This window comes from Neofelis nebulosa, chromosome 1 (assembly GCF_028018385.1).
Source record: "Neofelis nebulosa isolate mNeoNeb1 chromosome 1, mNeoNeb1.pri, whole genome shotgun sequence".
Taxonomy (NCBI): domain Eukaryota; kingdom Metazoa; phylum Chordata; class Mammalia; order Carnivora; family Felidae; genus Neofelis; species Neofelis nebulosa.
In genome coordinates, this window is record NC_080782.1 from 224,545,820 (window position 1) to 224,557,572 (window position 11,753).

The following is an 11,753-nucleotide window of genomic DNA, read 5'->3' on the forward strand; positions in this document are numbered from 1 at the left end:
TTAAAAATGAAAGAATGGAAAAAGATACATCTGGCAAATGGCAACCACAAGAACACTGAGGTAGTTATGCTAATACCAAACAAAACAGACTTTAAAACAATGTTACCAGAAATAAAGAGGTACATTTTATAATGATAAAAGTCACTCCATGAGGAAAATGTAAAAATTATAAACATACACATCTAAAAACAGAACACAAAATGGGTTCCCAGACAAAAATAACGGACAGAAATGAGAAGAGCAAAGACAATTCAGGGGTGCCCGGGTGGCTCAGTGGTTAAGTGTCCGACTCTTGATTTCTGCTCAGGTCATGATCGCGTGAGTTCGAGCCCCACATGGGGCTCTGCGCTGACAGTGCAGAGTCCACTTGGGACTCTCCATCTCTCTGCTCCTCCCCTGCTTATGTTCTCTCTCTCATAAACTTAAAAGAAATTTTAAAAAATAAGTAACACATTTTTTTTAAAAAAGACAATTCACCAGTGGCACTTGGAGACTTCAATACCCACTTTCAAAAATGAACAAAACTGTGCAGAATATCAACAAGGAAACATGTGACATTGTGGTTTATAGGAAACCTAAAGGCCTTGGAATCTCTTAAGTGATGGCAGATTAAAATTCTCATTAATACCCTGCCCAATGCAACTCTTCCACCTGGCTGTTCCTGAGTGACATCCTTTTATAACACACGATATAAGTAGGTACTTCTCTCAGTTCTGTGAGCCCCTCTAGCAAATTAACTGAACCCAAGGAGTCAGAAGTCAGTCAGAGGCACAGGTAACAGTCTGGACTTGCAACTGGTGTCTGAACTGGCGAAGCAGGAGTCTTTAGAACTCAGTCTTGCAGAATTGAGCTCTTAACCTGCGGGATCTGATGCTATCTCCAGAAAGCTAATTAAGTTAGGTTGTAGAACACCCAGCTGGCCCAAGAAGTGCTTGGCGTGGGGAAAAACACCCACACGCTGGAACTGGTAGCAGAATCACAAAACAGAAGACAGGAACAACACTATAAACCAACCAGACCCATTTAATAAAATGGAAATAATGCAAAGTCTGTTCTTCACTCATAATAGAATAAAAAAATCAGTAACAGAAAGAAATCTGGGAAACTCACAAATAAGTGGAAATTAAACAACACACTCCTAATAACCAATGAGTCAAAGAAGAAACCAAAAGGGAGATTAGGAAATACTTTGAGATAAACGAAAATGAAGACACAACTTACCAAAATGTATGAGATGCAGCTAAAGCAATGCTTAGAGGGAAACTTATAGTTGTCAATGCCTGTATTAAGAAGGAAGGATCTCAAATCAATAACCTAACCTTCTGCCTAAGACACTGGGAAAAAAAGACAACTAAACTAAACCTAAAGAAGCATAAGGAAGTTATATTAGTATCCTAGTATTGCTGTAAAAAAATACCACAAATTGAGTACTGGAAAGTTATTGTCTCCTAGTTCTGGAGGTTAGAAGTCAAAGATTTTCCTTTTGGGGGGCTCTGAAGGAGAATGTGTTCTATGCCTCTCTCCTACTTCCTGGTGGTTACTGTCAATCCTTAGCATTTCTTGGTTAATAGAAGCATCACTCCAATCTCTGTGTCGGTAATCAGGAAGCTTTCTCTTCTCTGTGCCTTCATATGGTACTCTTATAAGGAGAGCAGTAATTGGATTTAAGGTCCACCAGGATCCTGTATGACTTCATCTGAATGTAACTAATTACACCTGCAAAGAGCCTATTTCCACGTAAGACGACGTTCACAGGTACGAGGGCTTAGGACTTCAACCTATCTTTTGGGGGCACCGTTCAACCCACAACACAAGAAAATAATGAAGATTAGAGAAAAAAATTAATGAAATAGAGAATAGAAAAATACAGAAAACTGTTGAAACCAAAAGCTGATTCTTTGAAAAGATCAATAGAATTGACAAACCTTTAGCTAGAATGACCAATGACCAAAGAAACAAAGACTCAAAGTACTAGAATGAGAAACGAAAGAGGGGTTATTATCACTGATCTTAAAGAAATAAGGTTTATATTAGATACAATGAGAAACAACTATATGCCAACAAGTTAGGTAAATTGGATGGAAACAGCCAATTCTAAAAAGAAAAACTACCAAAACTGAGTTAAGAAGAAACAGATAATCTGAATCAACTGTTAAGAAGTAAGATACTGAATTAATAATCGGAAAGCTTTCCAAGAAAAAAAGCCCAGGCATTCAGACAGGTACTGAATGCCATCAAATATTAATTAAGGAGAATTAATACAAAATTTCAGTAAAGTCTTCCAAAAAACAAAAGACAAGGGAACGGGGCTCAGTTCATTCTATGTATAAGGACAGCATTACCTGGATACCAAAACCAGACAAAGATATCACAAGAAAACTACAAACCAATATCTCAGGTGAATATGGACAAAAAGATTCCTCAACAATACAGTAGGAAACCATATCCAACAACATATAAAAAATATTACATGCCATGACCAAGTGGGATCTTTCCAGGAATGCAAGTCTGGCTTACCATCCAAAATCAATTCATGGAATACACCACATAGAATAAAAAACAAAAGACACATTGTCATCTCAACAGACACAGCGAAAGCATATGACAAAATCCAAAATCCTTTCATGATAAAAACGCTCAACAAACTAGGAATTGGAGGGAACTTCCTCAACCTGGTAAGGCATATCTCTGCAAAACCAAGAGCTAACCTCATACTTAATGGCGAAAGGCTGGAAGCTTTCCCCTAAGATCAGAAATAGACAAAGATTCCATTTACATGAAATCTTTGCAATAGGCAAATCTAAAGATATAGAAAGTGGATTAGTGGTTGCTTAGGCAAGGGGACCATGTGGAGGTGGGGAGTGATAGATGAAGGGTGTAGGCTTTGTTTCTGAGGTAATGAAGATACTATAAAACTGATTGTTGTGATGATTGCATGTACCTGTGACTCTTACCTTAATAAAGCTGTTTTTCAAATGTTTTAGTGTTTATTCATTTTGAAAGAGAGAGAAAGCACCCACACACGAGCGCACAGGCACACTGTCGCTGTCGGTGCAGAGCCCGCTGCGGGGCTTGATCTCACTACCTAGAGATCATGACCTGAGCCAAATCAAGAGTGGGATGATTGGGGCGCCTGGGTGGCTCAGTCGGTTAAGCGGCCGACTTCGGCTCAGGTCGTGATCTCGCTGTCCGTGAGTTCGAGCCCCGCGTCGGGCTCTGTGCTGACTGCTCAGAGCCCAGAGCCTGTTTCAGATTCTGTGTCTCCCTCTCTCTCTGACCCTACCCCGTTCATGCTCTGTCTCTCTCTGTCTCAAAAATAAATAAACGTTAAAAAAAAAAAAAAAAGAGTGGGACGATTAACGCTTACCTGAGGCACCCAGGCACCCCTAAGCGTTTTTTGTTTTGTTTTTTTGACATTGTTAGAGAGACCATTAAAATAAGAATTAGGGGGGCGCCTGGGTGGCGCAGTCGGTTAAGCGTCCGACTTCAGCCAGGTCACGATCTCGCGGTCCGTGAGTTCGAGCCCCGCGTCAGGCTCTGGGCTGATGGCTCGGAGCCTGGAGCCTGTTTCCGATTCTGTGTCTCCCTCTCTCTCTGCCCCTCCCCCGTTCATGCTCTGTCTCTCTCTGTCCCAAAAATAAATTAAAAACATTAAAAAAAAAAAAAAAAATTTAAAAAAAAAAAAAAAAAAAAAAAAAAAAAGAATTAGGGAGGATCTGCCTTTGGCATTCATGGAATCCTCAACAAAGGAGGTTCCAGACAAGAGGTGAAGGAACAGAAGTGGACAGAGCACCAGTGTATATACCAGGAGAATGCTCATAATTGCAAAAGCACCCAAACCACCCAGTATCCTTCAAGCAAAATGGATAAATGGTGCTATATTCCCACAATGGCATACTGCACAACAACAAATCTCAGAAATGTAATGGCCAGTAAATTAAACTACTGGGGCTCCACCAAAATAAAAAGCTTTTGCACAGTGAAAGAAACCATCAACAAAAGAGCAACCTGCCGAATGGGAGAAGATATTTGTAAATGACATATCCAATAAAGGCTTGGTGTTCAAACTGTATAAAGAACACACCAAGCTCAACACCAAAAAAACAAATAATCCAATTAAAAATGGGCAGAGAACTTAAATAGACATATGTCTAAAAAAACATACAGGTGGCCGACAGACCCGTGCAAAGATGCTCAACATCACTAATCTTCAGGGAAAGGCAAATCGAAACCACAATAGGATATTACCTCACACCTGTCAGACTGGCTGAAAATCAAAAACATAAGAAACAACAAGTGCTGATGAGGATGTGGAGAGAAAAGGAACCCTCATGCGCTGTTGGTGGGAATGCAAGCTGGTGCAGCCATTGTAGAAAATGGTATGGAGGTTCTTCAAAAAATTAAAAATAGAATTACCATATGATCCAGTACTTCCAGTACTGGATATTTACCCAAAGAAAACTAAAACACTAATTTGAAAACACATATGCACCCCTATGTTTACCGCAGCATTATCTGTAATAGTCCAGATATGGAAGCAGCCCAAGTGTCCATCCACAGATGAGTGGATAAAGATGTGGGGTATATGTATGTATATATATGAAATGGGGTATTAGCCACACAAAAAAAGAATGGAATCTTGCCATTGCAACGACATGGATGGATCTAGAGAGTATATTACCAAGTGAAATCAGTTAGAGAAAGACAAATACTTTATGATTTCATTCTTATGTGAAATTTAAGAAATAAAACAAATGAGCAAAAAAAAAAAAAAAAGAGAGAAAGAGAGAGAGAGAGACAAAAAAATAGACTCTTCAACAGAGAGAACAAACTATTGCCAGAGGGGAGGTAGGTAGGCGGATGGCAAATAGAAGAGGATTAAGAGTACACGCATCACGATGAGCACTGGATAATGTAGAGAATTGGGGAATCACTATATTATACACCTGAAACTAACATAAACACCATATGTTAATTATACTGGAATTAAAGATTAAAAATTTTTATTTAAAATAAATAATTTTTTTGTTTTAATTTTTTAAATGTTTATTTATTTTTGAGAAAGAGAGAGAGAGAGAGAGAGAGAGAGAGAGAGACAGAGAGCACATGAGTGGGGGAGGGACAGAAGAGAGGGCGACACAGAATCCAAAGAAGGCTCCAGGCTCTGAGCTGTCAGCACAGAGCCCGACATGGGACTTGAACTCACAGATCACATATCATGACCTGGGCCGAAGTGGGACACCCAAACGAGTCACCCAGGCGCCCCTAAAATAAATAATTTTCTTAATGTGATATCTACTTAGAGAAGCTAGCACAGAAGACTAAACACATGACAACAGAATTTTTATAAAGCTCAGAAACAAGCAAAACTAAATAATGTATTGTTCAGGCATTCATATATGTGTGATAAAATTTTACAAAAACAAAAACAAAAGCTGAGTTACAACGAACAAAGAACAGGATGGCGGTTACCTCTAGAGTGGGTACTTCTAACGGTGACACCAGAGAAGGAACAGTTGAGTGGATGCCATTCATGTCCATGTTGGCATGGACAACATTCTCGTTCTTGGGTCAGGTGGTAGGTTCACAGGCATTCTCTATCTTACTATGCTTTATAACTACATATATGGTTATAGACATTTCTTTTATGTCCAATAAACTGATAGAATAATAAAAGAAAAATCTTAAAGTGAATAGGTGAGTGGAAACCTGCAAATGAAGACGATTCTTTCTGGAAGACTGAGAAAGAAGGAGAGGGGAGAAATAGTACAAGAGCAAACGGGAGACACAGGTAATGGGAGAGATTTTAAAATGAAGGCAAATGGCATGAGTTTATAAACCAAAGGGAGAAGTCTGCAGAAAGAGGAAAAGACTGGAGGTGAGAAAAGACATGACCAGTAAGGGCTCCAAAACAGGTAGAGAAGAAGGGATACGGGACAAGGGCACTGAGGCCAGGGAGAGAACCTTGAAAAGAAAGCAAGCCTGTCCTGAGACTAGATGAGGAAGTGAAAATACGTTGTAGATATAAATAAAATTCTGGAAGAAGATGCACTGAGGGAGGCAGAAAGATGAAGAAAACCATATACAATGGTATCCAGCTTTCTTGAAGTAAGCACTGAGGTCATCTGTTGAAAATAAGGAAGGCAGAGATGAGAAGCAGGGAAGGTTTGAAAGAGTCGCAAGAAGTTGACACAGAACAAGTGAAAAGCAGGCACAGATGAGATGAGAAACAAGAAACCACTAGCAGCATCAAGGGGGGGTTGCCTGCATTTCCCAGCAGTTCTGTCCCTGTGGTGTGGCAGCAGGGCCCTGGGACAGCAGTTGGAGGACCCTGGACTGGGGGGCGGGGGCAGCAGGAGGGAGCCTGGGAGGAAACTTCAGACTACACCAAGTGGTCCTCCAAGATAGGGAGAGGGCATACAAGTTTACTGATAATAATAACAGCCTCCGTGATGGGCAGCTTTTAAAGCCTATTAAAAAAAAAAAACAACAACACCACTGAGTTTAGAGAAAGAAACACACACACACACACACACACACACACACACACACACACAGGAAAGACTGACTGAGCTCACTGGACTGAAATAGGCCTAAGACGTTAATGTTGGTTATCTTTCAGAAACAAGATTGTATTTATTTCTAAAAATTAGTAACTTGATGCAGCGAAAGCAAGCAATGAAGGAAGTTTACAAATATGCTAACAGCCATCCTAAGAGTAAGAAAGAATAAAAGTGAATTTTCCCCTTTTGGTCTTTATTTTCCAAATTTCAGTCACAGAATTAAATTACTTTTATAATAGTAATTTTTAGTTTCTGTGGGAACAGAGGCTTCAACAGAATTGCTGCATTCTGAATCCACAGGTTTCAAACCACTGGTGTTTTTAAATCTTATTTGCCATGCTGGTTACATCACAATGAAAAGTCCCTCTCTGCTTTGCCCTCTACTTTATCTCATCGACCTTTGATCTGCTTAGATTTTTTTTCCTTTAACTTAGTTTAAAAAAAAAAAAAAAGTCAGACATTCGAGAATTTCACTGGGTAAGGATTTCTAATCCTACTGATAAAATAATATTGCACAGGCTTGAACATGGACACATTCTGCTACCTGTGCTATGGCATCAGTGGACAGTAATGGACTTGGGTCGTCTCCATCCTTGCAATGAAGATGTCAGATAAAGAAGCACTTAAAATTCAATTCTCTTTCCCCCCCACCAGCGTTTTTTTTTTTAGTGTTTATTTCTTTGTTTTGAAAGAGAATCTCAAGCAGGGTCCACACTATCAGCGCAGAGCCCGACGTGGGGCTCGATCTCACGACCCTGGGATCATAACCTGAGCCACAATCAAGAGTTGGATGCTTAACTGATTGAACCACCCCGGCACCCCTCCCCCACCGCAGTTTACTCCCAGTTAGTCCTGGACCAACTATTCTCTGTGTTGTTGCTAGAAGGACTACCATTGCCTCTGATGCTCTGGACACTGAAGAGTGCAGAAAACCTCCACCGTCTCCTGACATGACACTGGGAACGGGACTCCCAGTTCTGTAGGGCTTTGGCCACCTTGGATCCGGATGGGATGACCCCAGCAAAGGCCTCTGATCAGGTCTCCAGCACCTCTGTTCCCAGTTCGCCCTTTACTTCCGAAGAGCACCATGCACCATTTCCCCCTGTGCAAACTCCCCTGTCTGTGGGATAAAGTCCAAAGGCCTGAGAAACAGAGCCTTCCACAACCACTTTCCAGGCTGTCAAGCCACTCAGGGCAAATCTGTCTTTCCACTTCTCGCCTCTGCACCTTTGCACATGCCGGACTCTACCTGCGACATCCCTCTTCTCATTCTTCTGTGTGCCCAGCTGACACATTTCTCCTTCAAAACCTCAGTCATGAAATACCTCTTCTTGAAGTTCTTTTTGCATCCCTTCCTCCCAGGAAAGGCCAATTGCTCTTGCCTGTGCGTGCTATGCTGTATACAGACGTCTTTGTTCTGGCACCTATGACTGTCAGCCCCAAGAGTACAGGGGCTGACCTCTATTCATCTTGGTGCCACTACTGCACTTCTGTTCTGCTTTGGCCCAGCGTCAGAGAAACAGAAGGCACTCCATGTTTGTAGAGTGAAGGCTGAATGACCCAGCTCATGGACCACCTCCCTTTCAGGGTTACTGCTGCCCCAGACAGGCCTCCGGAGAGAAAACAATGCGTTGGGGGTGAGGGTAGGGAAAAATCTTGCTAGAACTCATTCATTCAAGAACAACTCTGGTGCACCTATTATAATAGCTACGGAGAATTTTTTTTCTCTTGAGATAGAGAGAGAACAGGTAAGTAGGGGAGAGGAGCAGAGTGAGAGAGAGAGAATCTTGAGCAGGCTCCACAGTGAGCAAGGAGCCCAACACAGGGCTCCATCCCTGGGACCATGACCTGGGCTGAAATCAAGAATCGTACACTCAACCGACTGAGCCACTCAGGCACCCTTGGAGAATGTTTTTTAAGAGATACAAACCTGGTCCCTACTTTCAAGAAGCACAGAGTTGATTAAAAAAAAAAAAAAAGCTATATTCAGATAAGTTTAAATAATCATACCATATGACCAGGTGTCAAGGAAGTTTGAAAGAAAATATATACCCAAGAAAGTCAAAGCAGCCTGGCGAGGACTCAATTCCAGATCTCCCTGTTACTAGCTCTTATTAGCTGTAGGACCTTGAGGAAGTGACTTCACCTCTCTCTGCCTCAGTCCCCCCACCTGTAAAGAGGATCAATTCTGACCTCGTATTGTACTACTTCCTCTCCTTCTCTCTGTTCCAGCCACTCTGGCTTTCTTTTACTGTTCCTCCCCTGTTCGGCTCACTCTGGACTTAGGACATTGACACCTTCTGGTTCCTCAACCTAGAACACTCCTCCCAAATCTGAACCGTTCAGGTCTCTACTCATACAACCTCCTCAGAGATAATTTCCTGACGACCTGCCCTAGCTCCCCTCCCATGTCCTGCCTAATGCCCATACTCGGATTTATTTACTCCACAACACTTACCAGTGCCAAAAATCACACTATTTGTCTACCCTTTTTAATTTCTGCCATCTCCCACTAGGACATAAATTCCTTGAGGGCAGGGTCTTAGTCTTAATTGGATCCCCAGTGCCTAGAATGGCTGGCACAGAGTAAATACTAAAAAAAAAAAAAAAAAAAAAAAAAAAAAAATTGTTAGGGGCACCTGGGTGGTTTAGTCAGTTAAGCATCTGACTTTGGTTCAGGTCATGATCCTACTGTTCATGAGTTCGAGCCCCGCTTTGGGTGAAGCGCTGACAGTGTGGGGCCTATGTGGGATTCTCTCTCTCACCCCCTCACTCACTCATGCCCCCCCTCCCCCCCAAAAAAAAACAACTGTTAAATAAGTGGCAATAACAAAAAAATAATACCTACATCAAAGGGTTTTGTGAAGATTAAATAAGACAGTGCACATTAAAGAATATAAAGTGCTTAGTACAGTGCCTAGCAGGTAGTAGGCTCAGTTAACATCAGCTAATACTATTCTCTAAGAAATCCAGAAGAGGCTGAGGTCAACACAGGGAGAAGCACTCACCAAAGTTTCAAGGAGGAAGCATCTTGAGCTTGATCTGGAATGATAAGGATTGTTCTGATGGGTAGAGAGGTGGGGGCACCGTAGGGAGTTAGAGGTGTGCCCCTGTCTGAGCCACCCTCCCCCATGTGTTCTTTGCACCTCCATTAAATGCAGAGCCATCACACTTAGAGGCATCTATTGACCAGCCTCTGTCTACCCATCCATTAATCCACTTCCCTTTCATTTCTGTACCACCAGAGCCTAAGACAAATTTCGCTACAAAAGGGCACAAAATAATGTTGTTGAGTTCACTTTAGAAATCTGTAGACCAGCAATTCAGGCCTACATGTCCATCCTAAAGAAATACTCAAGTGTCAGCATTAAAAATCATGTACGAGGATGTCCTCTACAGCATGGCTTGTGAAGGGAGGAAAAAAAGTTAGAAATACACAGAATGTCCACCCACAGGGAAAAAATAAAACTTACTATGGTATGCATCCATATTGTATAGAGGTTAAACTGAACAACAAGATAGATGTTTATGTACTGATATCAAACAATCTCCAAAAGACAGTTCTATTGGGGGGTGGGGGGGGAGAAAAGAAAGGTTGGAGAATACACACTATGTGATCTCATTTACAACAAACAAAAATTTTAAAACCACATACATACAAAACCTAAAGATTTATCTGGAGATACACACACACACATACACACACACACACACACACACACACACACACACATTTTTTAACCACTGTATTTTCAGCTCTTCAGTACCATGCCTGAAACATGCAGTAAGTGTTCAATAAATGTTTGCAGAACAAAGGATGGCATATGTAAATGTACAGAAAAGGATTAGGAAGCAGACCTGCTTTTCATGCTCAATGTTTCTGTGCTGTTTGCATTTTTAAGTCACCACATTAATGCGTTACTTGTATAATTAAAATGAATTCAAAACAGTTCTTTAAAAAAACAGTTGCAGGACCTGGATAAAAAGAGACCCGCGCACTCTTCATAACTTCTCTGGGTAACTAATTTACTCATCCTGGGCAATTAGGGCTCTTAGACAGCAACTCAACGCTCACTTTACAAATCCAGCTTCAGACATAAAGAGGAGTGGGAAAGTGCTGGGTTTTAAATTGTTCCTGCAAACACGTTAAAGGCATAGCATTTCTAAGGGCGCTCTCCTGGAGCTAGGGCTCTAGCCCCCTGCCTTCCCCGAGCAAGCCAGGCCGCAGAGAAAGGCAGGCAGGTGGGCGTGGAAAGTCCTCCAGGTAGGTGTGAGCACGCGGCGCTCGGGTAGGGAAACTTACTTTCCAACCGGTCCCTACTCTAGCAGTAAGCTGCCTCTCCTGCTCAAGCATCCTCCTCCGGAGGAACCAATTTCTTCTGTGATCCGCCCAGAGCCCACAGGTCACCTGGTTAGTGGAGAAGTGCGGTGTTGAAACCCCGGGAGCGGGCTGTGAGTGGCATCTCTGCGGTTCGGCTCTCTCACCCGGGGAAGGGTCTGGAAAAGGTCTCCTGCATTTCAGACCAGGGGATCAGCAGCCCTCGCCCCACCGGCTAATTCAAAGTTGCGCGCCCTGGCGCCCTGTCCCTTGCGGGAGGGGGGGGGGGGGGGTGCAGGGATAAGCGCAAGGGCGGAAGGTTGGCCTCGGACCCTCATTCACACCCGGAGGCGGCCCTGCCCGTGCCCCTGGCGGGGACCGGTCCTCCCTCCCAAGTCTCCGCTACCTCGGGCCGGTACGCTGCGGACTCGGTCTTAGGCCCCCGGCGTGTGAAGGACAAGAGGGCGGGCGAGCGGCGCAGAGCCGAGCCGGAGATGCAGATCCCAGGGATCGCCAACCGCCGGCAGAGAGGTGCGGCGTGGCGGGCACCTTCTTCGGGTCCGCTCCGCACAGCTGCCTCTCAGCTCCGCGCTTCGCTCCGGGGCGTCGCGGGTCCCAAATGCCGCAGCTGCCGCGGGAGTGAACTCCGCACCTGGGAAATCGATCCGAGATGCGCAAGGGCCTCCCATTGGTCTCAACGGCCGGCGGGCCCCGGGCTGGGGGCTTCCAGTGGGGGAGGGGTCCGAGGGCGGGTGCCCAGCTGTCCATCACAGGCCACGCCCACTCCAGCCCTACTCCCACTACGGCCCCGCCCGCTGGGGGGGCGGGACCCTTGTGCGCCACGCCGAAAACTTGTCTCCTCCCCGGGAGAT

General features: G+C 43.6%; 1 protein-coding gene across 3 annotated transcripts in view; it reads right to left on the reverse strand.

Annotated features, from left to right (window-relative positions):
• Positions 1–11,625, reverse strand: part of ATP7B (ATPase copper transporting beta) — a 78,980-nt gene extending 67,355 nt beyond the window's left edge. The window contains exons 1-2 of one of the 3 annotated variants that reach the window (XM_058686427.1): positions 11,288–11,544; positions 10,867–10,971 (exon numbers count right to left, since the gene is read on the reverse strand). In XM_058686427.1, the coding sequence (XP_058542410.1) occupies positions 10,867–10,917 (51 nt within the window). In that variant the 5' untranslated portion in view covers positions 10,918–10,971; positions 11,288–11,544. Of the gene's footprint in view, positions 1–10,866; positions 10,972–11,287 lie in introns of all 3 variants that reach the window. The other 2 variants (XM_058686430.1, XM_058686429.1) reach the window with 2 other exon arrangements.
• Positions 11,626–11,753: the final 128 nt, after the last annotated feature.